This window comes from Rana temporaria, chromosome 9 (assembly GCF_905171775.1).
Source record: "Rana temporaria chromosome 9, aRanTem1.1, whole genome shotgun sequence".
Classification (NCBI taxonomy): domain Eukaryota; kingdom Metazoa; phylum Chordata; class Amphibia; order Anura; family Ranidae; genus Rana; species Rana temporaria.
In genome coordinates, this window is record NC_053497.1 from 117826843 (window position 1) to 117854386 (window position 27544).

At 45.8% G+C, this 27544-nt stretch overlaps 1 protein-coding gene across 6 annotated transcripts in view; it reads right to left on the reverse strand.

The window, feature by feature from the left end:
• Window positions 1-27544, reverse strand: part of UBA1 (ubiquitin like modifier activating enzyme 1) — a 64523-nt gene that overhangs the window by 21616 nt on the left and 15363 nt on the right. Inside the window, exons 1-13 of one of the 6 annotated variants that reach the window (XM_040324257.1) lie at window positions 22220-22246; window positions 16859-16966; window positions 16715-16773; window positions 12723-12891; window positions 12502-12636; window positions 12132-12238; window positions 10045-10135; window positions 9600-9732; window positions 8037-8134; window positions 7790-7936; window positions 7521-7697; window positions 7329-7439; window positions 7159-7239 (exon numbers count right to left, since the gene is read on the reverse strand). In XM_040324257.1, the coding sequence (XP_040180191.1) occupies window positions 7159-7239; window positions 7329-7439; window positions 7521-7697; window positions 7790-7936; window positions 8037-8134; window positions 9600-9732; window positions 10045-10135; window positions 12132-12238; window positions 12502-12636; window positions 12723-12891; window positions 16715-16773; window positions 16859-16966; window positions 22220-22231 (1428 nt within the window). In that variant the 5' untranslated portion in view covers window positions 22232-22246. Of the gene's footprint in view, window positions 1-7158; window positions 7240-7328; window positions 7440-7520; window positions 7698-7789; window positions 7937-8036; window positions 8135-9599; window positions 9733-10044; window positions 10136-12131; window positions 12239-12501; window positions 12637-12722; window positions 12892-16714; window positions 16774-16858; window positions 16967-18127; window positions 18152-20959; window positions 21017-21433; window positions 21565-21627; window positions 21769-22219; window positions 22247-27544 lie in introns of those variants that run through there. The other 5 variants (XM_040324253.1, XM_040324258.1, XM_040324255.1 and 2 more) reach the window with 5 other exon arrangements.

Consider the following 27544-nt stretch of genomic DNA (forward strand, 5'->3'; position numbering starts at 1 on the left):
GCAGTACAAAAAAAGGAGGGGTGGGTGCTGTGTCCGTCTATGAACTCAGAGAAATGGATTTTACGGTGAGTACAAAAATCCTTTTTTCTCTTTCGTTCATAGACGGACACAGCCTTCATTGACCTTAGGGACGTCCCCAAGCAGTGTCAAAAAAATTCGAGGGGTGGGAAAAATAACACAGCAAAAACAGGTTACACCCCAAACAAAAACCGGAGTTACTCAACGGAGGAACTCCAACCTTAAACTGCCGCCTGTAACACCCTGCGGCCAATGGAGGCATCCGAAGATGCACTCACATCCACCATATAAAACTTTGAAAAAGCGTGGACCGACGACCAGGTCACAGCCTTACACACCAGTAACACAGAGGCTTGGTGTCGGAAAGCCCAAGAGGCCCCGATCGCCCTGGTCGAATGCGCCATGACCCGAAAGGGGGGCGCCCGCCCTTCAGGGCATAGGCCTGAAGCACAATCCGTCGGATCCACCTGGAAATGGTGGCCGACGAAACTGCCAGGCCCTTACTGGGACCGGACACAGACACGAACAGCGAGTCCGACATCCGGAACGGAGCTGTCGCCGACAAGTAAACTCGAAGGGCCCGAACCACATCCAAAGAATGTAAAGTGGCCTCCTTCGGGTTCTTCGGCTGAGGACACAAGGATGGAAGAACAATGTCCACATCCAAGTGAAAAGCCGAAACGACCTTAGGGAGAAAAACGGCTGCGGCCGCAGCACCACCTCATCCTTACGGATGACCAAGCAGGGAGCCTTGCAAGACAAGGCCACCAGAACAGACAGACACCCGTCTGATCGAGGTAATTGCTACCAGAAATAAAATCACCTTTTGTGACAATAAAACAAAAAACCTCCCGAATGTCCTCAAAGGGAGCATCCCGAAGCACTGAAAGGACTAAATTCAAGTCCCATGGGGGTAATGGAGGGCGCACCGGAGGGGCCACCTGCCAGACCCCCTGACCCAACGCACGCACCCAGGAGTGCTATGCCAAGGGTCGCTGCAAGTAAAAAACAGCCAGAGCAGAAATCTGGCTCCTAACCGTACGTAAGGCGAGAGCCTGAACCACTCCCTGCTGCAAAGACAGCAGAATCCTGTACACAACGCATGTACGAGAGTGCCAGTTCATCTCCCCACACACAGAGAAGTAGGCCTTCCATGTATGAGGAAAAAACCTACGTGAGGTAGACCTCCGTGCAGGCAGCACGGTAGAGACCACCAAGCCCAATAGGCCTCGGTCCTTAAGCCCCTGGCTCTCAACAGCCACGCCGCTAAGGCCGGTGGCTGTGAAACAGGGTGGAAGATTGGACCCTGTAACAGAAAATCAATTCCCAGGGGAAGACGCTAGGGGGCGTCTGCCAGCAGACGCACCTGGTCCGCGTACCAGAAGCGACGCGGCCAATCTGGGGCAATCAGGACCGATAGAATCCCTACAGCTTCTACTCTGCGCAGCAGGCGAGGAAGAAGCTTCCGAGGAGGGAAGGTGTAAAGTAGGCGACAGCGACCCCAAGGAGCCACCAACGCGCCTGACGCGTCCGCCCACGGGTCCTTAAACCTGGCCACGAACCGTGGCACCTACCGATATAGAGACGGGACGCTAGAAGGTCCACGTCCGGAGTGCCCCACTTTCGGCACAGACCCCGAAACACCTGCGGGTGGAGAGACCACTCTCCTTGGCCCAGTGCAGTGCGACTTAGGTAGTCGGCTAGCCAATTCCGTATTCCCGGAATGTACCCGGCCGATAGAGCCGGAACGGACCCTTCGGCCCACCGAAAGGATGCGCGCGACCCCCGTCGCTGCAACAGAACTCTGTGTGCCTCCCTGATGATCAACCTACGCCACGGACGTGGTGTTATCGGACAGGATCCTGACCGGTCGGCCCTGTAGATCCAGGGACCACCTGGTAAGGCAAAGCTTGATTGCTCGGAGCTCCAGAACGTTGATCAGTAGGCAGGACTCCACCTAAATCCAGTGCCCCTGGGCTGACTGGGTGCCCCAAGCGCCCCTCCCCAACCGGAGAGGCTGGCATCCGTCGTGACCACTGTCCAGTGGCCTGCAGAAAAATGACTTTCCGGCCCGAAGCACCGGAAACGCCAGCCACCATACCAGGGGAGACATGATCAGATGACTCAACTGAATCTGGTAATCCAGAGATGACGGAAGCTAGTCCCATCGTGACAGCAGTTCCCTCCGTAGTACCCTGGCGTGGAATTGGGCATACGGAACCGCCTCGAAAGAGGCTACCAACTGACCCAGAACCTTCCTGCAGAATCGCAGAGATGACTGCTTCTGGGTCGGCAACTGCTGCACAGCAGATAGCAGAGTCTGAAGTTTTTCCGCTAGGAGAAAAACACTCCCGCCCCGGAGGAATCCAGGACCAGTCTCAGGTATCCCTGAGACGGAATCAACCCTGATTTCAGGACAATCCAGAAACCAGCCGAACACTCGGAGAGCCTGACACGTGATAGACACGGCTCCACCAATGCAGAGCTCGAAGAAGCTCGTAGGAGAATGTCGTCCAGACATCCCATCATAACAAACCCCCGCTGTCACAGCCGGGCCAGTATCGGTACGAGCACCTTGGCGAAAACCCGCCGAATGGGAAGGACACCATTGAAAATGGTCCCCCCCGACCGCAAAGCACAGAATCTCTGGTGGTTTGAGGATATGCAGGTACACGTTCATGACATCCAAGGATGCCAGAAAAACCTGACAAAACAAAACGATGGACTTGAGGCCCAGGATCGACCGGGCCCCATCCTCCATGGGGACACAAACAGAATGGAGTAAAACCCCGAGACCGTTCCAACGAGGGAACTGGCACAATCACTCCCCTGACCAGAAGATCCTGGACAGCCCCTGACGGAGTCAACCGGCGAACCGGAGGAGGCCAGAAGCCGGAGGGAAAAAACCTGTTTGGCAGACAAGAGAGAAACTCAATCTTGTACCCCAAGGAAAACACTTCGCAATGCGAAGCCAGTCTCCCACCCGAGACACGGGCGGGAGCAGACCTTCAGGCGGAAGCAGGTATGTCCGCAGACTTGTTAGGCATGCGGTATCCGGTGCGCTGCTACCCCGCAGCGGGGATTCAAGCACCATGTAGACCTACCCCCACCGCACAGGGCGAGCGAAAAAACGCTCGGAGGTAGGCAAGGAGGGTCCTTGCACAGGGCGAGGTCCCTAGCCCTTCCCAAACCGTGGGAACAGCATGCGCTTACCACCTGTGGCATCCTCAATGATGCCAGTCAGGGAAGACCCAAAAGGACCGTTCACCCTTAACGGTGATCACCAAGGCCACCTTAGAGGTCCTTCTTCCAGCTCCTGCAGCAGGAGCTTCGCCCTTTTAGTCGGGGCCTGCCAGGGCCCCGGCCAGAGCCGGCCTCACCGCCGAACCCACCACCGTGAATAGGGAGCGGGCCACGGCCTCCACTCTCCTATCAGCGGGATCCTGAAATGCAGGAGCCCCTTCCACAGGCAATGTGGTGGCCTTGCGCAGTCTGGACACAGGGGGGTCCACTGGCGGAGGAGAGACCTACTTTTTTTTTTTTTTTTTTTTTTTAAAGCCCCCCTCAAGGGGGTAACGGGTTGCAAAGTTTTTTGACAAACTTTTTGCGGTGCATCCCATTCCTTGTATAACATATAGTCCAAATAAGGAACACAAGGAAACACTTCAGCGATGCGTGGTAGTCTGCTGGTACTGACACGGAGGTGTCTCCGCCACATCCTCAATTTTTAGAGCCTCACGCACCGCAGAAACAAGAGCTCCAACAAATTCTTGCCAGCAACTGACTGCAGCAGAGTCATCCTCACTATCCATAAGGGTTAAAACCCGCAGCCTCTGACATAACAGAACCAGAAAAAAAAAAACAGCGATTCTGTGTCATCCCCAGAAGCAGGCTTCAGGGAGGGGGCGCTTTTTTACCCCCCATCCGGGCACTAGCTGCTTCAAACCTGGCAAGAAACCCAGGACAGCCAACATAACAGATGTGGCAGGGGGAGGGGCATTAAGGGTTAACTCAGGCATAGCTTGAGTTCCATAGTGTCAGCGCTGAGTCACCCACCCTGCAAGGCAGGACAAAAAAACCCCACTGGTCACCTCCTTGCTGCTATTGCAGAGCATGGGGGCCCCCGGTATTCACCACCCCACCCAGCTGCAGAGGGAGCTGAAAAACCTCAGGTGTGCTCTGATGTGCTGACTGTGATGTGTATTCACCTCATGGAAGATTCACAGCACTAAAACTGTAACAGCACTAAAACTGACCAGAGGCTGTGCCGAGTCATCTCAGGGAAGAATCACATCGTTACCAAGGAGATTTCCAAGATGGCCACCATCTGAGGTAAAAATTACCTCATAGAACACAGCAGCACTGACTGCTTTGTTACCTCAGAAAAGAATCACAGCGTTACCAAGGAGATTTCCAAGACGGCCGCTGTCTGAGGTAAAAATTACCTCATAGAACACAGCAGCACTGACTGCTTTGTCTGTTACCTCAGAAAAGAATCACAGCGTTACCAAGGAGATTTCCAAGACGGCCGCTGTCTGAGGTAAAAATTACCTCATAGAACACAGCAGCCCTGACTGCTTTGTCTGTTACCTCAGAAAAGAATCACAGCGTTACCAAGGAGATTTCCAAGACGGCCGCTGTCTGAGGTAAAAATTACCTCATAGAACACAGCAGCACACAGCAGCACCCCCCAGAGTAACAACACAGTCCCCCTAACAACACACGGGCCCCGGTGGTAACAAAGAAAACCCAGGAGGCCCCCCTTCACAGCCACTACCCAGTCAGGGGAAGGAGGGAGAGGAAGGGGAGAGAGGAAAGCAGGGCGAACCCTCAGTCGACCTCCCCAGGGAAACCACCAGCCAGACCACTTACCTGAGTAAGGGGCCACTACTTACCTGTCCTGCGACTACCCGGCTGGAGGTATCCCAGACAGAACCAACGTCCGTAAACGGCATGGCTGTCGGCCAGACACACTGTGACAAAGCCATAGAGACCGGTCATATGTGTGCCCTAGAACCAAAGTTCCCCGGCCGCCCCTGGAGCAATGGGGCCTGTCGTGGACGTCCCAAAGCTGAGCTGAGGGCCGGCACACGCTCGAAGGCCGAACATGGGGGGACTACAAGAGTCGAGGACCCAGCCTGTCACCCAGTCGGCTGTTGATAGAAGAATCGCAGGATTCAAAAATGCAGGAACAAAATAATAAAAAAAGCGAGAAAAATCGCCAGAAAAAAACTCCAGAGTCCAGGAACTCCAGAGATAGCCTTGACCTCCTGTCGTTAGGCAGAAAACAAACTGAGGCTCCTAGAGCAGGGTGTGGGTTATGCCTGGGGGAGCCACGCCCCCTGGGAGGAGCAGCATGAAGGAAAGTTTTTAACACCTTAAGTGCTGTAGAATTCTGCCTAAATTTCCTGGTAGGAAGAAGCATAACCCTAAGGTCAATGAAGGCTGTGTCCGTCTATGAACGAAAGAGAAAAGGGGGCTCCCGCGCCGCTTACTGGAGCCGTCAGCAGCGGCGGAGGCGATCTGGTCCTCTCTCCTGCTTGCTGTATATGCGAGAGAGGGCAAGATGGCCCCCACCCGTCCCCATAGCATAGCAGGGCGGAAGCAATATTTTCTTGTTTTTTTTTCAAATGACAATTTTTTATATTTTTTATTTGCATTTAAGTCTAAATATGAGATCTGAGATCTTTTTGACCCCAGATCTCATATTTAAGAGGACATGTCATGCTTTTTTCTATTACAAAAGGATGTTTACATTCCTTGTAATAGGAATAAAAGTGATATTTATTTTTACACTGGGAAAAAAAAAAAAAATTAAGAAAAAAAAAAACTTTTTTTTTTTAAAGCGCCCCGACTAGCTCGCACGCAGAAGCGTACGCATACGTGAGTAGCACCTGCATATGAAAAAGGTATTTAAACCACACAAAGGAGGTACCACCGCGATCGTTTGAGCGAGAGCAATAATTCTAGCCCTAGACCTCCTCTGTAGCTCAAATGATGCAACCTATAAACAATTTTAAACTTCGCCTATGGAGATTTTTATGGGTAAAAGTTTGACGCTATTCCACGACCGGGCGCAATTTTGAAGCGTGACATGTTAGGTATCATTTTTCACAATATATAAAAAAAATTGGGCCAACTTTACTGTTGTCTTATTTTAAAGTGTTTTTCAAAAAAAAAAGTGTGCTTGTAAGACCGCTGCGCAAATACGGTGTGACAAAAAGTATTGCAATGACCGCCATTTTATTCTCTAGGGTGTTAGAAAAAAAATCTTGTAGTATTAATCTTGTAAAAGCCAAAAGTGGTTAAAAAAGGTGTTTTTCACCTTAATGCATCCCAAGCATTAAGGTGAATAAACTTCTGGTAGTAACTGGCCCCGCAGCCCTGACCTCCTCCGTTTTACTTACCAAAGCCACACATTTCCCTCGGCAGACACGCGCTATCCCGTAGATAGCAGTGCAGCCATTGGCTCCCGCTGCTGTCAATCAAATCCAATGACACGGGCAGCAGGACTGAGACCTGCATTCGTGTCTATAAAACTTGGGGAGCACGTTTCTCCTGGGGAGGGGGGGGGGGTTATCTGATGCGAGAAGGAGCCACCAAGGGACAAAACAAACTGCACAGTGGAGGCAAGTATGACATGTTTGATATATATATATATATATATATATATATATATATATATATATATATATATATATATATTGTTTAGGTAGCAGTATGCACCCTCAACCCCACCTTATACTTAGCCAAGCCCTTAATTGATCCAGAGCAGTGTACGAATAAATAATGATCAGCGCAACTTCAACAGTGTACGTCTGTGGCAGTTCTCCCCACTCCAAGAGGCTTTGCTGAGGCAGCAGAAGTCATTGGCTTCCACTGCTGTCAAATAATTCCATGATGAGGGAGCGTGGGGATGAGTTGCCTATGGACACAATTCCACAGCCAATGGGGGAAAGACCTCCTGCCGCATGTAAAAGCAATCCATCAGGTTTTTAGCATTTTACTTTGTACTGTATTGCCGGCAGAAAAAAAAAAAAAAATGTACGCGTACATCCTTTTGAGGGAAGGGGTTAGAGCAACACACATCACTTGTAGATTAGACAAAGTGTTGAAAAAAATTCGAAGGGAGCAACTCACCAAGAAATACCGCTGTTTTCCAAGCTTCTGTTGCAGCTCAGACCCAAACACAGCTATCTGTCCATCGTAACGAGAGTTTTTCTGTCATAGAGTAAAACCCAGACATGTCCAGTTAGATAAAATCCAGAGTGAAAAGGGTTAATGATCTTTGTAATATAAAAGCAACTTACAGGGCTGCAGTTTTCCTCAGTCAGTATGGCATCCGCGTTTTCCTCTGGCAAACACTCTAAGGCATCAAAGTACAACCACTGCATAACCGGCATGAACTTCCCTGAAAGTGCCTGAGGACAATAGGACAGTCAGCAAAGCTAGTAAAACTTAAGAAAACCAAAAGAAAAGTGCTCACAAAATGCACATACTACCTTCATAGCCTCCTGTGCAGCAAGCCCCCCAATAAACGCATTCATGGGAGCCAGGTTTCCAAAAGCCTGGAAGGACAACTTTCTCAGCAGATCCTCCTTTAGCTCTTCCTGCTTTGCCGATCCATTTAAGTGCTGATTAAGTTCTTTGGTAGTAGCCAAAACTTCATTTGCATCGGCCTTAAAAATGACCACAAAAAAATACTTAGACAGAAAGGGGCTTTGATATCCTTCAAGGTAAATAAGCAATAAATTGTAAAATCGACACTCACCTCATTACGAGGCTTTGGAAGTCGGCCATGCTTCTTCTGGAAGGCATGAAGGGCCTGGAAGCCTAGGTGCAATTGGGACGGGCGGTCAAACTTGGCAAAGTCTGTGATCAGAAGCTCTGGTTCCTGGATGGACTCCCGCATGGGTTTCTGCAAGATGAAAGCGCAGTCATGGGAAAGTCAGTGTATGAAGGAGAGGCAAGGGAGAGCCACCACATGTAGGAATTGGTTCTCAGTGCACAAAACTTACAAAGCCAATCTTTTTTGGCATTTTGACTTGGCTGACAATTCCCCCACGGACATAGTCTGAGAAACTGGTTGTGTCACAGATGCCGAATGTGTAAGGTCCTACAAAAGAAAAAAGTTGCATTTAAAAATAAAAAAGTTTTATCCTATACCAGACAGATTTCCAACAAGCTTAGGGAGAGGACACACTAGCAGCTACTTGTCCATCGATAGCCAGGGATCCCTTTTCCTATCCAAGTCACCATTGCCAGCACACCACACAGCTTTTCTTTTGTACAAACTTCATTTGAAGTGTGGGGGTTCTTCTCCCTGCACCCGTTGTCACTTATTAAAAAAAAAAAAAAAACTCAGCCATGCAGGGCTCTGCCCACCTGGTGTCATTCATTCACAGAGTTATGTAAGGAAGAAGCACAGCTACCATTAGCCAATGTGGTTGATAGCTTGTAGTTCTGAATGAACCATCGGGGTGCTCATGAGCACTCCAAGTAGTTCATTGAATCTCCATGTCATTCAGCAACTTCTTGCCCATATAAGGTATGAGGTATGGGCAAACAGCTGCACGGAGTCAGCAAAAGCCTAATATTAAAGGGGGTTGTATGGGTTAGTTATATATAAAAAAAAATAAAAATAAAAAAAAAACACCCCCACACACAAATTATACTCCCCTCCACTGTGCAGCTTGTTTTGAACAGAGTGGCCCCGATCTATGTCTTCTGGGGTCCCTCGGCGGCTGTCTCGGCTCCTCCCAGCTTCTGGTTACCCCCCTGGGAAGCGCTCTCCCAAGTCCTGTATGCAGCATCCATAGCCGCCCCCCGTATCATTGGAGTTTATTGACAGTAGCATGAGCCAATGGCTGCGCTGCCATCAATTTATCCAATGATGAGCGGGCCGAGAAGAGCCAAGAAGCAAGCATGACGCAGGACTTTTGAAGGCTCAGGTGGGGCAGTAAGTAGCAGATGTTTTTTCACCTTAATGCATAGGATGCATCAAGGTGAAAAAAACATGAAGGTTAACAATCCATTGCACCCACAATCGGTGCATTGCAGGTGCAAAGGCTTCTAATAAAAGAAAAAGCACTTTTTTTACCTGCAAAAAGATGTGCATTTTTTTCACAGGTGAACTTATCCTTCAGGTTAAGGTCTTTTTTTTTTTTTTACTGATCTGTGTAATATGTTGGCATTAAAATGTTGCTGTGCAGAAGATTCCTGTAATGAAGACTAGTCACTGCAGCTCTTTTGGTCCAGGATGACTGGCCTTTTATCCTCCCCCATGCTCTAAATTTTTGCAGAGAGCCTGTAGTGGCTGGACTCACTGGGTGATTATGTCCCTTTTGCTTTTACATGGTCATATCTGGATTTACGATGACATTTGGTGAACACAAGTGGATTTACAACCATTATAATGAATGGGGAAAATACTGGAATGAAAAGTTTGTGCCTAGAGTACAGATTTAACAATGCAAGGAGCTAGGGGCTCACATCTCAGAAGAGTAAAAGCATAGAAGAGACGCTCCAAGAAAGGCTACAGAGTTCTAATGGGGCTTTCTAGACTTGAATGCAGTTCTTACCCAGCACTTTGATCTCCACAGGTTCGCAACTGTTCAACTCTGTCATGCCTTGTATTTCTGTGAAAGTAACAAAGTCGCCACTTTCAAAGCCGTGACGAGCCTCATCTAGGCAGGTGACAACACCTGCGTTATCCTGGAAGGCATAAACATAGATTAAAAACGGAACATACATTATATATATATATATATATATATATATATATATATATATATATATATATATATATATATATATATATATATATATATATATATATATATATATAAATAAATAAATAAATAGCAGTTCTGGTGCCTGCATAGGAAAGAGGTGAAGACTCCAAGGGTGTGTCAGAAAGTCCCAGAGAGATCTCATAAAAAACATAGCTACAGCAACCAGTAAACTAAATCAGCCGAGAGCAATTGGTCCCATTAGAATTCACACAGAAACTGCATTGTTGAATACCTTTGTTATCATTGAAATCATAGCGCTCAGTGGTTGCTCTCCATTGGGATCCAGCACAACAAATTCCTTTCCAAAGTCACAAAACAGCTGCCTGTAAAAGTGTTTAAAAAAAATAAAAATAAATGATATACCCATATCTAGACTTATCTGGATAGATTTTTGAAAAATAAAATTATGTCAAGTTTAATTGCCCTTTAATTCTTTCATTTGGAGCATATTTGCAGCTTGCAACTTCAACTAAAGCCGTGGCTCTGACCAGAGTTGTCAGTTTTATTTTTCGAGCAACCTGCTGGAAACGAAAAACTGTGTGTACCCAGCTTTACTCTATCAGTATGTAAGACACTGGAAAAAGCAGCATATGGTTCTCGTCCGGTGCACATACAGGTGAAATTGAAAAATTAGAACATTGTGCAAAACCAATATATGAGATAGTTCAAGCCGTGATGTCATAATTGTGATGATTATGGCTTACAGCTTATGAAAACCCCAAATCCACAATCTCCGAAAATTTGAATATTGTGAAGGTGTAATATTCTAGGCTCAAAGTGTCCCACTCTAATCAGCTAATTAAGCCTTAACACCTGCAAAGGGTTCCTGAGCCTTTAAATGGTCTCAGGCTGGATCAGTAGGAATTGCAATCATGAGAGACTTTTGACCTGACAGTTGTGCAGAAAACCAATCATTGACACCCTCCATAAGGAGGGAAAGCCTCAAAAAAGTAATTGAAAAAAAGTAGTTGGATGTTCCCAAAGTGCTGTATCAAAGCACATTAATAGAAAGGTATGTGGAAGGGAAAAGTGTGGAAGAAAAAGGTGCACAAGCAGCAGGGATGACCGCAGCCTGGAGAGGATTGTCAGGAAAAGGCCATTCAAAGAGTATTGTGGACTTTCACAAGGAGTGGACTGAGGCTGGAGTCAGTGCATCAAGAGCCACCACACACAGACGGATCCTGTACATGGGCTTCAAAAGTCATATTCCTCTTGTCAAGCCATTCCTGAACAAACAAAAACACAAAAGCGTCTTACCCGGGCCAAAAGAAAAACAGACCTGGTCTGTTGCTCAGTGGTCCAAAGTCCTCTTTTCTGATGAGAGCAAATTTTGCATCTCATGTGGAAACAAAGGACCCAGAGTATGGAGGAAGAATGGAGAGGCGCACACTGCAAGATGCTTGAAGTCCAGTGTGAAGTTTCCACAGTCTGATTTGGGGAGCCATGTCATCTGCTGGTGTTGTTCCACTGTGCTTCATTAAGTCCGGGGTCAATGCAGCCGTCTACCAGGAGATTTTGGAGCACTTCATGCTTCCTTCTGCAAGCAAGCTCTATGGCAATGCAGACTTCATTTTCCAGCAGGACTTGGCACCTGCCTACACTGCCAAAAGCACCAAAACCAGGTTCAATGAACGTGGGATTACTGTGCTTGATTGGCCAGCAAACTCGTCTGACCTGAACCCCATAGAGAATCTATGGGGCATTGCCAAGAGAAAGATATGAGACCGAACAATGGTTGAAGGCCGCTATTGAAGTGAAGCATCCTGGTCTTCCATAACACCTCAGCAGTACCACAGGCTGATGGCTTCCATGCCACGCTGCGTTAAGGCAGTAATTGCTGCAAAAGGGGCCCAAACCAAGTACTGAGTACATATGCATGCTTATACTTTTTTTTTTTAGAGGTCAGATATGGTTTTATGTACAATTCTTGTTTTATTGTTTGCATGTACTTTTCAAATTTTCTGAGATTTTTGGATTTGGGGTTCTCATGAGCTGTAAGCCATAATCATCACAATTATGACAAATCACGGCTTCAACTATCTTGCTGTGCATGTAATGAGTCCATCTCATATATTAGTTTCAGCTTTTAAGTTGCATTAGTGAAATAAATGAACATTTGCACAATATTCAAATTTTTGGGAGTTTCACCTGTATGCCTGAAATATAACATTTCAGACAGAACACCAGGTAGGAGCTACTGTGGAGTTCTCTTTAAAAAAAAAAAAAAAAAAAAAATTGCCATCTTTACATGCATTTACGCTTTTTTTGTAAAAATCTTTATGGGAAAGCAAAAACCACGTACAAATCAATTACACTCACCCAAAGAGGCCCCGGGTGTCGGCCACAATAAACTTGATATTGTGACTGTGGCAGAAATCACCCACTCGTAGCTGCTCCTCCAAAGTGGCATCTGTGAGGATCACCAACTACAAAGATGGAATGGGTAGAAGAGAAGGTTACAAGGAGGACAAAGGAACCTGTGTCTGGATCAACATCTCAAGCCTACTATAGCACTGCATTGATCCATGCTGTCAATTGTTTCATGCCACTAAAATGTCAAAACGTGTTGAGAAATTAGGAAAGTCATTGCTCTCCTCTCCTGAAACGCTAGTATGCCTGACCCAATGGTTTTAATGGAAAGTATGCAAACATTAGAAATATTAACAATCTGTACTAAAGTTGTATTTACCTGAAAGTTGGAGAGGAAGTCATCACTCAAGGGCTTGATGGAAGCGGATACAGACACATAACGGTTCAGCTCAACCAAACTTAGAAGACAAACCTCGGCTCTGTTTTTACCGATGTCTCCCTCTCGGAGATAGAACTGCCAGAGACAAGTTACAGTTACAAACTATACAAAAACCCATCAGCTATATACAATGAGCCCAGGTTTTACAAAGCTCTGGATACCTGAGATGAAAGGTCCCTCCATTCAGTATTTACGTGGTCATGGATGGTGACAGACTTCACACCTCCTAAGATAACATTCTTGGCTATCTCCACACCGAGGCCACCCATTCCCGAGACAAGAACATTGGAGTTCTGCATTCGCTTCATCGCCTCATGGCCCAAGACATAGCTGAAAAAAATAAAATAAAATTGCTAAGCTAATGACACCAAGAAAGGAGCACCAGGCAAAGCTCTGCACGTGTTATACAAGACAAGAAATGTTCACCCAACAACCTACATACCCAACAAGACCACCACCCAGTAAAAGCTGCCCGTGTGCTTTAAAGTAGGTATTAAGCACATACAGCCATCAGTTCAAAATTCCCCTGTGCTGCTATGCAAGATGCCACCAATTCCACACACAATCTTATTCATTAAGGTGTGTGCGGTAAAACACCACAAGCTTTAAATTGTGACAGGTTGGCATTAACCACTTCCCGACCTCCGCATGTAAATGTACGTCCACAATATGGCACGTACAGGCACATGGGCGTTAATGTACGTCCTTGCCTATTAGCGGGTGGGGGGACCGATCGGGACCCCCCCCCCCGCTACATGCGGCGGTCGGGTTCGCTCGGGGAGCGATCCGGGACCACGGCGCGGCTATTTGTTTATAGCCGCTCCGTCGTGATCGCTCCCCAGAGCTGAAGAACGGGGAGAGCCGTATGTAAACACGGCTTCCCCGTGCTTCACTATGGCGGCGCATCGATCGTGTCATCCCCTTTATAGGGGAGACGCAATCGATGACGTCAGTCCTACAGCCACACCCCCCTACAGTTGTAAACACACACTAGGTGCACTTTAACTCCTACAGCGCCACCTGTGGTTAACTCCCAAACTGCAACTGTCATTTTCACAATAAACAATGCAATTTAAATGCATTTTTTGCTGTGAAAATGACAATGGTCCCAAAAATGTGTCAAAATTGTCCGAAGTGTCCGCCATAATGTCGCAGTCACGAAAAAAATTGCTGATCGCCGCCATTAGTAGTAAAAAAAAAAAAAAAATGAATAAAAATGCAATAAAACTATCCCCTATTTTGTAAACGCTATAAATTTTGCGCAAACCAATCGATAAACGCTTATTGCGATTTTTTTTACTAAAAATAGGTCGAAGAATACGTATCGGCCTAAACTGAGGGAAAAATTTTTTTATATATGTTTTTGGGGGATATTTATTATCGCAAAAACTGAAAAACCGCAGATGTGATCAAATACCACCAAAAGAAAGCTCTATTTGTGGGGAAAAAAGGACGCCAATTTTGTTTGGGAGCCACGACGCACGACCGCGCAATTGTCTGTTAAAGCGACGCAGTCCCGAACTGTAAAAACACCTTGGGTCTTTAGGCTGCATATTGGTCCGGGGCTTAAGTGGTTAAAGTATAACTTTAACCATAACAATTTAATTAAAAAAAGCAATGTTCTTTAGCAAGGAACATAAATCTAAAATTGGGTTAATAAAAGAAAATTCCAAAAATAAGAAATTAAATAGAAATAAATGTGAAATTGAAAAATATAAAGTTATATCATAATTAATAAAATAAACTGAATGGAACAAAAACATGAGTACGACGCTGATCAATTGCATATCGGGTCATATCGTATCCTTTCACAGAAAACAAATAAAATGGAGAGAAATTATATAATGTAGCGCAAAGCATCTTAGAATGCCAGTAATGACAGATCACTGGCTTATTTTTATTTTAATGTTACTAAACATCTCAGGCCGGGGGTCACACCTCTGCTTTTTGCAGAAACACACTACAGTTCATTTACATGTTTTCCTATGGGACACGTTCACATCCAGGATTTTTTTTTCAGCTGCTGCATATTTGGAAAGGGCAAGGACTTAACGCAAAGCGGTGCCATTTTTTTTTTTTTTTTTTTTGGGTTCAATATACTTCAATGGAGAAGCATGTAATTTGAGTTTTTGCTGCAATTTGTGTTTTGTAATCTGTCCAACAACAAATTGGCCCAATTTTTTTTTTTTAAGGCTATTATCAGATTACCAATCGATTATGAAAATAATCGTTAGTTGCAGCCCTAATACTAAGACACATTGATTGGGAGCATCTGTGTGCAGTACCTGGATCCCTCCACACAAGTGATACCAACGGAAGCTTCAAATCCCCAGGGACGGGTGTGAAGACTTTCCTGGCTATATTACACTGCACATGGCAGCAAGCAGTCTCTTGATTTTCTATTAGAGGAGAGGAAGACTCTGCAACATCAGATGATCTCCACACATAACCTGGTCTGGTGAGTGGACTTACAGTCCTGTTTCCATCTGTGTCTCCTTTCATTTGATTATGTTGGCACTTTGCACATAACTACACTGCTTTGTGACTGTTGCTGCATTCAGCTGATCATCAAATTGCCATGTTGATAAACTTGATCTTTATGCTGCTATATTGCTAACCTGCTTTCTACTTGACTTGGCTGGACAGTGTCCTTGACCTTCATGAATGTTATACCACGATAGCCCTCTCATACTGAACCGTGTGTTATTGAGCTGTGATATTCAGGTCACGACATCATTCATTGGTCAGCCACAGTGCATAGCTAACTTATCTATTTTGAATTACTCCGATATATGTCCTGTTTCGGACTTGATCAGCTTAGAGACTGATCATCCAATCAAATGCTGGGTAGTCGGCTGGACAAATTCCAACTGATTTTTCCAGTCTGAGTAATTTGCATGCATGCATCCCGTATGTGGTCAGTGTCTATTTAGATAACGTTATCTAATTATTTAAGTTTTTATATTATGTGATGGGTGTTAAAGTGTCTGAATTTATGTGTAAATTTTTGTATCAATAAACCCCTTTTTTATGCAGCATGGCCCAATTTTGGCATCTTTAGCTCCGGGAGGATACATTTCTTTTGTTTTTTCCCCCCGGGGGGGTCTTTTTGTATTGCACTGATCCTGCCCCCCCCCCCGCAAGCTGACCACGTTCATCATGGCTGCTGAGCCCTGACACCATGGTCAGTTTTTTTACGTGCCTCCGTCTTTCCCCCCCCCCCCCGCCTGTTAGCTGGACGGTGTCCGTGTGTTAACAAATTATTGCAATTCTTTTTTTTTATCAGTCCTGTTGGGTGGCTTTGATGAGATATCAGGGGTCTTAACAGACGCTTGATATCTCCTTGAGTCAGAGAAAGACTGAAAATAGAGATTCCCAGTCACTTTGTCTGTAGCCTCAGCTGCACTGAAAATGAATGAAGAGGAGAAAGCAGCTCCTCTGCATTCATAAACCGAGACATCATAATCACAGGTTACAGTGTGTCAGTTATTTGAATGGACAGTCAGTGATCACTGGCACTGTTCATTTGGAAAAGAAAGGAGGAGGACATGGCTTTATTGAAATCTATACAGCAGTGATCCGTGCTTGTAACCCCCCCACGCACTGATCACCGCTGACTGTCCAGGTATCGGGTGAAGCATCGGAGCATTTGCCCAAGTACTCGGGCAAATTCTCGGTATCGATACTAGTATCGGGACAACCCTATCGGAAAGATAACTATTAAGAACCTATATAGACTGTTGTCAGAATACAAACTAATTTCTAAAGACAAAATCTTTAACGTTAATCTATTAGGAGCATTTTAATTTTTTTGCTTTGGAGAGAATAAGGAAAGATTAGAACCCCTTTGGCAACCCCTTTTGCCATCTAGAGCTCCATTATAGAGATTTCCCATCACTTTGTTTTGGGGACAATCCTCTTACCAGACAGAAGTGAAGGAATCTCTCAAAAGGAGCCTCTGACGGCAGTAAAACCTGACAGAAGTTATAATGCTCCTCACCTGGGAGAGGCAGAGAATCTAAATTTTGCCAATAGGAAAAAAATAAAAATAAAATAAAAACACCTGACAGGTTCTATCCTTTCCCTACTCTGCCACAACAAAGTTTCAGCTGTTCTACAGATTTAATTGAGACACAACGGAAAGAATACTTACAGCTGACGGGAATAGAGACCCTCATCAATCTCCGCTTCAGTGTTGTTTCGAGCCATTCCCTGCAAGAAAGCCAACTCATTAAAATCTCAGAAGACTGGGATAGTATTTGATAGCCATTTAAGGTCTTGTTAGTGGGGCACTTACGTTGGCTGACAGTTCCGCTACTGTGCTCACATAAACCGTGGAGGAGCTACTTGAACCCGTTTCCGATGCAGCCACGCGTCGCTTCTTGGACAGCGGCGAGGTGGACCTCTAAAAATTGGAGAATATGAAAAAGTCAGGACAGATAGAGATAACAGAAGCAAGCAACTACAGATTAAAGCGGGAGTTCACCCATAAGACAATTTTTTCAAACAATCCCCTTAGATTCCTGCTCGTTTTGTCTAGGGGAATCGGCTAGTCGTTTTAAAATATGAGCTGTACTTACCGTTTTCGAGATGCATCTTCTCCGTCGCTTCCGGGTATGGGTCTTTGGGAGCGGGCGTTCCTTCTTGATTGACAGTCTTCCGACGGTCGCATCCATCGCGTCACTAGTAGCCGAAAGAAGCCGAACGTTGGTGCGGCTATATACTGCGCACCGACGTTCGGCTTCTTTCGGAAAATCGTGACGCGATGGATGCGACCGTCGGAAGCCGCTCGGAAGACTGTCAATCAAAATAGGAACGCCCAGTCCCACAGCCCATACCCGGAAGCGGCGGAGAAGATGCATCTCGTAAACGGTAAGTACTGCTCATATTTTAAAACAACTAGCCGATTCCCCTAGACAAAACGAGCATCCATCTAAGGGGAAAAAGTATTATGTACGGGTGAACCCCCCGCTTTAAGTATGAGCCAACAATAAACATTTCCTATGTATTTTTGTAAATACAAATCAAAAATATGGAATGATGGAACTGGTAGCTCCAACACCTGAAGTGCAAAAGGTAACAAACAGTAAAAAAGACATTTGTTAAACATTACAAAAGATCTTGTATTAAAAAGATAGTAAACCACAGCAGTTGAGGAAAAAAAAATCCTATGCAAGGCAATAGCATAATGTGCTAGTATGGATATCATACTAGCACATTATGAAATACCTTGTAATGAAGTCCTTCAGCAGCATGATTTTACCGATGGGGCTTCGATCTTCCCCCAGTCTTCCAAGCCGCAGCTACAATAGTGGCCAAGCCACAATGACATCACTTCCGTGCATGCACATGGGAGCCCTCGGCTCCGGCATGGAGCGCTAAAGATCTGGCACGGTAAGCCAGACCTTCAGAGCACCAGTGACATCACCTGCTACATCCAGTGTGAACATCTATATCGATATTTTACCTACACAGACAAGCCTTATTATAAAAAGGCCAAAAAAAAAAAAAAGCAGACTTTGCTATTGCTTTGTCACTACAACTTCAAGTCAGCTCACCTACACACCTTTGACATCATTCAGCCTCACTGCAGGGTCCTTGGAAAGCTGAATATTCAAAAAAAATTGGTTGGGCCAAGCACCAGCACTGTCACATACTACTCCATATCCATAAGTGATGGGCGTTTGTCACTACACTTGAGAGCCAATAAAGATGGCTTTCCTTATCTGCATGGTTGTTCTAGATGAATAACACAAAGTACTGAAGCTGATGAATATTGACTGGTTGTTATGCATACTTAACAGCCAGGCAAAAGGTGGTTTAAAAAAAAAAAAAAAAAAAAAAGGGAGCAATGGCAGCCCACATACTGACAGGATTACATGGGGCAACACACAAGTGCTGCATGACACATCTCTATTGAACTAGCATTGCAATGTCAGCACAGCATGCAGCAAAAATACAGCCTCACTAAGCACTTTGTGTACAAAGTCATTCAATTCACTAGGCCTCTAGTGTCAGGACTCTTGGGAGGAAAATAGGAGGGACCATCAAGCAACAACTACACTGATCCAGATTGCATCTTTATCTCAAGTCAAGCATCCCATCAACTGCCATCTGCAGCAGATTTAGACTACATTCACACTAGATGTGGTTGGACTGCTTTGGGCAGCTATTACAGCACCGTCCCGGCACTGTCTGATTACTTTACAGAGCAAACAGTCACGCTCTGCTCACTGAAGACTGAGAATGGAGTGATCAGCGGCCATGCGATTGCTCAGTTCTCTGCGTTAGAGCCGGTGGGGGAAAGCCGGCGCTCAGATCCATGCTGCAGCCATCTAGGCAAACATGTCCCTCCCCCCCCCCCCCCCCCCAATACTTCATGTTGAATTCTTTTGAGTCACAAACCTAGAACAGGTTTGGTGTAAAGGAGTGTCAGAATTCTTTATCTCAATCCTTGCTGCTGGTCAGCGACTCAAAAAAGCCTTGCGACATCCAGCAAATCATTCTTTTATGGAAAGATAAGTAATTTCAACCTACAAATTCTCACTTTGTCAACACTGAAAATTAAGCCAGAATAAAAAATAAAAGTTTGCCCCAATTACCAGTAAATATAAAACACAATGGACATGATAAAACCAACAATTGTGCACAATAGTGGCAAACACACATTACTGCAAATGTACAAACTCTGGTGCTTCTCCTTGGACCCAACACGTGCGTCCTGCTGATGATATACTGTATTTATTGGCGTATAACACTCACTTTTTTACCCTGAAAATAGAGGGTAAACTGTGCCTACGTGTTATATGCAGGGTGCTGTGGAAAGTTTTTTTCCTGAAACATCCCTCTTAAAGTTAGGGTGCGTGTTATACACCGATAAATACGGTACATAGATAATAAACGAACTCTAAAAACATTGATGATGCCGCCAAGAACACCTGCAGCTACAATGCCAACATTAAAGTGGGAGTTCACCCATAAAACACTTTTTCCCCTTCGATGGATGCTCGTTTTGTCTAGGGGAATCAGCTATTTGTTTTTAAATATGAGCTGTACTTACCGTTTTCGAGATGCATCTTCTCCGTTGCTTCCGGGTATGGGTCTTCGGGAGCGGGCGTTCCTTCTTGATTGACAGTCTTCCGAGAGGCTTCCGACGGTCGCATCCATCGCGTCACTAGTAGCCGAAAGAAGCCGAACGTTGGTGAGGCTCTATACTGCGCACCGACGTTCGGCTTCTTTCGGAAAATCGTGACGCGATGGATGCGACCGTCGGAAGCCTCTCGGAAGACTGTCAATCAAAATAGGAACGCCCAGTCCCGCAGCCCATACCCGGAAGCGTCGGAGAAGATGCATCTCGTAAACGGTAAGTACAGCTCATATTTTAAAACAACTAGCCGATTCCCCTAGACAAAACGAGCATCCATCTAAGGGGAAAAAGTGTCATGTGCGGGTGAACCTCCGCTTTAATTCCTAGCTGATGGAGAAGCTGCATGTCCAGTAAATGATGATCAACGGGCAGAGGATCAGGTGTGGTCTGCTTCTAGGAAGAGAGATTACACCAACACATGAGAAAGCAAAAGCCTTAAACTATGATGCTGCACACACCATCTGCCATCATCTGGAAATCCCCTTCTCTGCTACACGAGCCATGACCTCGAGTCACAGGCCGGCCACTAAGGGGTTAATCCATACCAGGAAGAGGTAATGTGAGCTTGGGGTGGGGTCCGCTTCGCACCACAGACGCCCAGGATGGGAATCTGATATTAAACTCACTTTGACTGTGATTAAAAATACATCGGGCTACAAAACTACTATGCCAATCCCAGTGTCACTCGTCTTCTCAGCCAAGGGCTGGCAGCATGTCTATCCAATAGAAATGGATGAAACCTAGTTACAATGAGACCAGGGTGGAGGCAGAGGGCACAATATACTTCCTGTAACCTGTATACATATAGCAAGACTCTACGCTAAGCATCCTGCCAGAGCGCAAACATCACAGGTGCCCCCCCCCCACACATGTGATGGAAACATGGACTTGGTCCACAGAGGTTACCCATCCACCCCAGAGCAGGTCACTGACGATAGGAAGTAGAAATAATTACATCAATGACGGGCCAAACCAAAACACTTTCCACATTACACATCATTACCACTCAGTAGGATGAATGACACACAGATCATACAATGGATGGAACGATACACTTTCACCGAATCTTACAGTCATTCTAACACCGTACACACAAGATTATATTCTGCCACACCAATATATATATATAAAAAATAAAAACCAAACACACACACACACCATACGACTGCATACAATACTATATTGTATCCGCCTCGCCAATCTCTATATACACTGAACTGCCCTCTTGCAATACCACTATATGGTAGTCACCTCATTGATCTCTAGCTGGTCGCACAGGATACCACACTGCATCCACTTCACCGATCTCTAGATTAGTAGTGGGTGAATGTGCCCGGCTGATCGCACACTGCATCCACTTCACCGATCTCTAGATTAATAGTGGGTGAATGTGCCCGGCCAGGACACCCCCCTAGATCTGTCATGACAGCAAACACTGCAGACCATGATGATTGGCTGAGACAAGAGCCATCTGAATTATCAACGTTGTCTCAGTACGAGGTGATCTTCCATCCAACACACACACAGTACGAGGTGTTCTTCCACCCACACAGTATAGAATTAAACTACTACCCTGACCAAATACGAGGCGATCTTCTATTCTGCCAGAGTCCGATGCGATCTTCCACCCCGATACACACAATGTGAATAATAAGTATGTGTGTATAATATAAATATCTATGTTAGTAGACCATGCTAATAAATCTGTGCGCACACACACTATACCATCCTGTAGGAAAGGCGATGATCCGCAGGCTGTGATTGCACGGAAATGACACCTCTGGGCTGGTGCTGCTGATGACTCAGGGTGTCAGGAGATCTCGGGCTGGCACTGATCTGGGAGTGACTCTGCCCCTCTTACAGAAACACCCTGGAAACGCCCGATCGCAAGCCCGCCCGACCCAGCACTAAGTACTCACCAATCCCCCCGGGGCTCGTCCCACATTACTTCCCCGATTCCTCACACCCGGCTTCGGCCTAACACAAAAACAAGATGGCGGCCGCCCGGAAAGCGGCAGAGAAGAGTGTAGAGCGCCCGGCCTCATCAATAAACAGCAGGGGCGGGCAGTATACTGTCCAATAGGAGGTGGGGCCGCGCCCACTACCCTGCCGCGTCTGCTGTGACAGCTCGGACCACGTGAGCCAGTGTCAATTGACGAGGCCAGGCGAACTCACGTGACCGCGCCCAGCCACTCATAAGAGCCAGGATTAAAATGGCGCTGCGTTTCAGTGTGGAGCGCACCCCATTCAATTCTGACAAATCTGGAATGACGAACACTCCCAAATCCCCAGCACACGCCTGACAAGACCACATTGGCGGTGACCCGGCTCATGGTACAACCTGAAAACGCCTGCTGACATCCAGCCAGCACACACCCAACAGGACCACTCCCTACTTTCACTAGAGGCACACATTGCCGTCCGGATTTCCCACAACTGTCCCAAACGGCGACAAAAGGAGTCCATTAAACCCCATCCTTATAATGCAGCGGGAGGGTGGGCTACACTCACTTTGCGGGGCATAGACCACGCCCCGCAGCGTATATTCTGACAGCTGCAGATCACGTGCCCCAGAGACAGAGGCGTGGAAAGTGCAGGTTAAAATCAGATGACCAACACTAGCCACGCCCGACGGGGGTAAAATGGCGCTGCGTTCCACAGTGGAATGCAAAAATCATGCCTGTCAAATATGGACGCCTCTACAGCAAATACCTGACATTAGGGACGCACATACAGTGCGTGACCAGAAGATTAACACAACAACTGTATGACACGTTCTATTGTGTCCATTAAACCAGCAGAACTAATGACAACCTCCATGACGCAAACCCACATAGCTGAGGAGTCCAATGCTGGCCAAGATAAGAAATCCAAGCCCCCACTCACACCACGGCGGCTTTAAAGTCGCACAACTTGCATGCAAATTCTTTAACACAAACCAATGCAAGTCATTCATACCGAAGTCAGACCAAAAGTAGTGCAGGAACCTTTTTTCAAGTCGCACCAATCGGAACGGTTCCATTGCGCAGAATAGGGTCCGACTTATGCGACAAGTGCTCCAAAGTCAGAGCGAATGTTGCATCAGTGTGAACCGGGCCTGAATATGCAGAGCCAAGAATTAGAGTCCATAAATATTCTAATAATGCCAATGGGTCCATATAAAAAGGCGAGACAGAGGAGCGCACAAGCTTCAAAATGTGATGGAAGACAGCAGTCAGGTATTCAAGCCAAGCCGCTTACCAGATATCAGAGACCCTCAACTTATAGAGTGTTCATGAAATGCTCAAAAATTATATATGCAGATCTCCCAATTACTCGGATGATACACTTCATCGGTCACCAAATGACCAGCACAAAGCAACAATCGCCCCCCACCCCCTAAATTCATAATTGTGTGGTCAAATGAAATTTACATCCTTTTCTTCCCACAAATAGAGTTCTCCTTTGGTGAGATTTGATCACTTTTTTTGCAATAATAAATTTTTTAATTTATTTTTTATTGGTTTGCGCAAACATAGCGTCTACAAAGTATAGGATATTTTTGGCGGCGATCAGTGACTTATAGCAGGACTGCGATATTGCGGCAGACATTGAATTTTTTTGGGGACCAGTGACACTAACAAAGTGATCAGGGCTAAAAAATATGCACTGTCACAATTATGACACTGGCTGGGAAGGGGTTAACATCAGGGACAAGCAAATGGGTAACTGTGTACCTAGCCATTGTTTTACTATACTGTGTGAAGTGCATTTACCAGGGGGGGGGGTACTCGATCGAAAGTAATGCAAGGCTTTCTCCCTGGTGTGGTGTGTCGTGCTAGCCCCCTCCCTAGACTACAGGAGAGTCAGGACGACCACTAACACACAGCTCTTTTCTCTATCTGCAACGTAGAGAGCGTCTTGACTCTCCTGTAGTCTAGGGAGGGGGCGAGCACGACACTCCACACCACACCAGGGAGAAAGCCTTGCATTACTGTGTGTAGTTAGACAGAACAGAAAGCGAGGATTTCTCAGAAGAAATAAGGACATTTAAGAGCAATATGGAAGGATGAGGTAAGTGAAGGAGAACTGCACTAAGGTAAAGGAAGCTATTTAGGGGGGGGGGGGGGGGGGGGGGGGGGGGGGGGGGGGGGGGATTGTACCTTTACAATCCCTTTAATGGCTGTGTGTTAAGTTATTTTGAGGGGACAGCAAAATTACACTGTTATACAAGCTGTACACTCACCACTTTACATTGTAGCAAAGTGTCATTTCTAAAGTGTTGTCAAATGAAAAGCTATAATAAAATATTTACAGAAATGTGAGGGGTGCACTCACTTTTGTGAAATACAGTAGCACAAAAGTGTACAGACGGTTGTCCCTTACGAATACGCCTTCTTCCTGCTACACAACAATAACATACTAAAAACAGACGTACAAGCACTCCCTGATCGGCACCTTGGTCAATATAGTAAAAGTCTGCATCCTAGCATCGGAGGGAGACCACCCCCCAGCTGTCACAACAGTTTAACAGGATTAAAGTTGTTAAACATCTGGCATTTTGCTGAGCTGTATGAATGGTCCTGCAGCCTTCTGAAACTTGTGTTCCAGAAGGCTGCGGGCAGGGGGGCCAACTTCTGCTTGGACCAAAAGTGGTAAGGGGGGGGGGGGGTGTTATGGGTACCTGGTTTCAACAAGTGGTCTGAGCGGAAGCCATCTCCCCTTTCCTGCAGCCTTCTGGAATACATCACAAGTCCTAGAAGGCTGCAGGACCATTCACACAGTGTCAAGAATACATAACTCCCCCTGTTCGGTGAAGTTCCCTTTAAAGAAGTTAGTTCTCCCCATTGGGGGGACATTACTTTCTCTCTAGTTGTTTTCCACAGTGTTTAGAATCACTGAAAACTCTGAAGAATACAATGCGCTTATAGCATGTTAAGGAATTTACAAAGGAAAAACAAAACGCCAGCTCTTATCCACAAAACATCACTGGGAAGGAGAAGCAGCACAAGGAGCCATTGTGCTACAGGGCTTATTCTCGAAAAAGTAATATGCTGCGAAAAGGAGGAAGCAGAGTGACCGTAGGCAGATGGGTAAGGGCCCTTTCACACGGGGCTGATCAGTAATGATCCGCCTCCGTGTCTCCGTCAGCTCAGCGGGGATCGCTCCGTATATCCCCGCTGAGCCGGCGGCTGACAGGGCGGTCCCCGCACACTGTGCAGGGACCGCCCTGTCTATTCTCCGCTCTCCCCTATGGGGGGAAAATCGGATGAACACGGACCGTGTTCATCCAATGACGAAAGGAGAAAAAAAAAAAAAACTTTGCAAAAATATACATTTCTTATGGAGTACGATACTACAAGCTTTACATGCTTATTTTTTTGGGCAGTTTCTCCCATTCTTTGCGGGACCTCTCAAGCACCATCAGGTGAGATGGGGTGTATCAGTGCACAGACATTTTCAGATCTCTCCAGAGACGTTGATTTTTGGTTCAAGTCTGGGCCACGCAAGGAGTTGCCCCTTAGTCACTCCTTTGTTATTTTGGTTGTGTGCTTGGAGTCCAGAGCGCTGTGGAGTAGGTTTTCATTGAGGATTTATCTGTACATTGCTGCATTCATCTTTCCCTCAAAAAAAAAAAAAAAAAAAAAAAAACCACACCCACAGCATAATGCTGCCACCACCATGCTTCACTGTAGGGATGGTATTGGGCCAGGTGATGAGGTGCCTGGTTTCCTACAGACATGATGCTTGCCATTCAGGCCAACGATTTAAATCTTTGTTTTATCAGACCAGAGAATTTTGTTTCTCATTATCCGAAAGACCTTCAGGTGCCCTTTGACAAACTCCATGTGCCTTTTACTGACGAGTGGCTTCCATCTGGTCACTCTACCATACAGGCCTGATTGGTGGAGTGCTGCAGAGATGGTTGTTCTGGAAGGTTCTCCTCCCTTTCTCCACAGACAAATGTTGGAGCTGTCAGAGCGACCATCGGGTTCTTGGTCACCTCCCTGACTAATGCCCTTTTCACTCAGTTTTTCTGGGCGGCCCGGTCTAGGAAAAGTCCTGGTGGTTCCAATCTTCTATTTATGGATGGAGGCCACCATGCTTATTGGGACATTCAATGCTGCAGACATTTTTGTGTACCCTTCCCCAGATCTGTGCCTCAATACAATCCTGACTCAGGGGGCTACAGACAAAATTAGTTGGACGTCATTACTTGGTTTGTGCTCTGACATGCACTGTTAACTGTGGGACCTTATATAGACAGTTATGTGCCTTTCCAAATCATGTCCAATCAACTCAATCTACCATAGGTGGACTCCAATCAAGTTGTAGAAACATCTTAAGGATGATCAGTGGAAAAAGAATGCAAAGGAGCTCAAGTTTGAAAGCTGTGAATACTTGAGTACGTGTGTTTTTTATTTTTTTTAATTTTTAATAAAATTTGCAAAGATTTCAAAACACACTTCCTTCATGTCGTCATTATGGGGTATTGTTTGTAGAATTTTGAGGAAAATAATGAATTTAATCCATTTTGGAATAAGGCTATAACATAACAAGTGAAGCACAGAGAATACTTTCCAGATGCACTGTATGCATACCACTAATGTACCACTCTTAGCCAGTTATTCAGTTTTAACCGGTTGCGTATACAGGGAGCAGGCAATATACCCTGTCCTACCACACTACTGCTCCACCAACTTCAATTCTTGCCACTTCTTGGTGGCTGTCAAATTTACATCATGCAAAGTAGTGCAGCAGCGTCTGATGCCACGGCTCTCAAACAGACCAATTTACATACAAGGCCATATACCCTTTCACAGAATTCAGGTTTTTCTCAGCAGGCGATCTGTCTGGTTATCCCAAAGCAGCCAAATGATGCTTATAGAGAGTGGACAGAGCACTCTGCTCTATGGGCAGCTGGATGTTAACGGACCAGTCTGTTAACACCCGACTGCCCTCTGATGTGATCCAACCAGAAGGAGAGGAACAGATCCACTATTTTTGGTGGGATCAGATCCGGTTGTGAACAGACACAAGTCGGTTTACATCCGAATATAGAGAATAAAATGGTCCAAACTGAAAGAGACAGCTGGACCCAATCATACCTCTCATGTGGAAGGGGCCTTACATAAAAAAAAAAAAAAGGAAATTTCCACCTTGGAAGTTTTTGCCTCCTTCACAGTCCAGTGCATTTCATTACTTACAAATTCAGTATGTTCACACGCCAAAACAGCTTTTCTAGTTTAAATATCGTGGCAGCAAACCAGGAATGGGGCATTAACTACTTCTCACAGCAGGACATCACAATGCACATATGAATACGGTTTGTTCGTAGTGCATGCTAAAATACACAATTTCATGCACACTAGCAAGGTTCATTGATGTGCCATTTAAATTGAATGCAACGTTGCCAACTTGCAAAGGGTAGGAGACCAGTCTTCATGCTTGCAAGTGGATTTGTATTTTTATTACACAGATCAAATACTGTTGAAGTTCTTAGCAAATAGTAGAAGTATGCTTGTTCACTGAAGAGGATCAATAAAACAATAGAAGCGAGTGCCGACGTGTGCTTCAGTGCAATGAAGAGTGCAAAAAAAAATAAAGATAAAAATGTCCTGTACCCTTCCCCTCACAAGCTGGAGTTCTGGGCAAGGCTGAAGATGGCAAGGCCAGACTGGGTACTCTTGCAGAGATTTGTAATTTTCACCCCTTCTTGGGTCATCTGCCTGCCTGAGTAATCCTGGGTCCCACACTGCTGTGAGCAGCCCAGAAAAGACACACAAGTGAACCAGTATGCACTGTGCCCAGCCTCACCTTCCCACCTTGGGGTGGGATTGTACTGATGTTGGTATA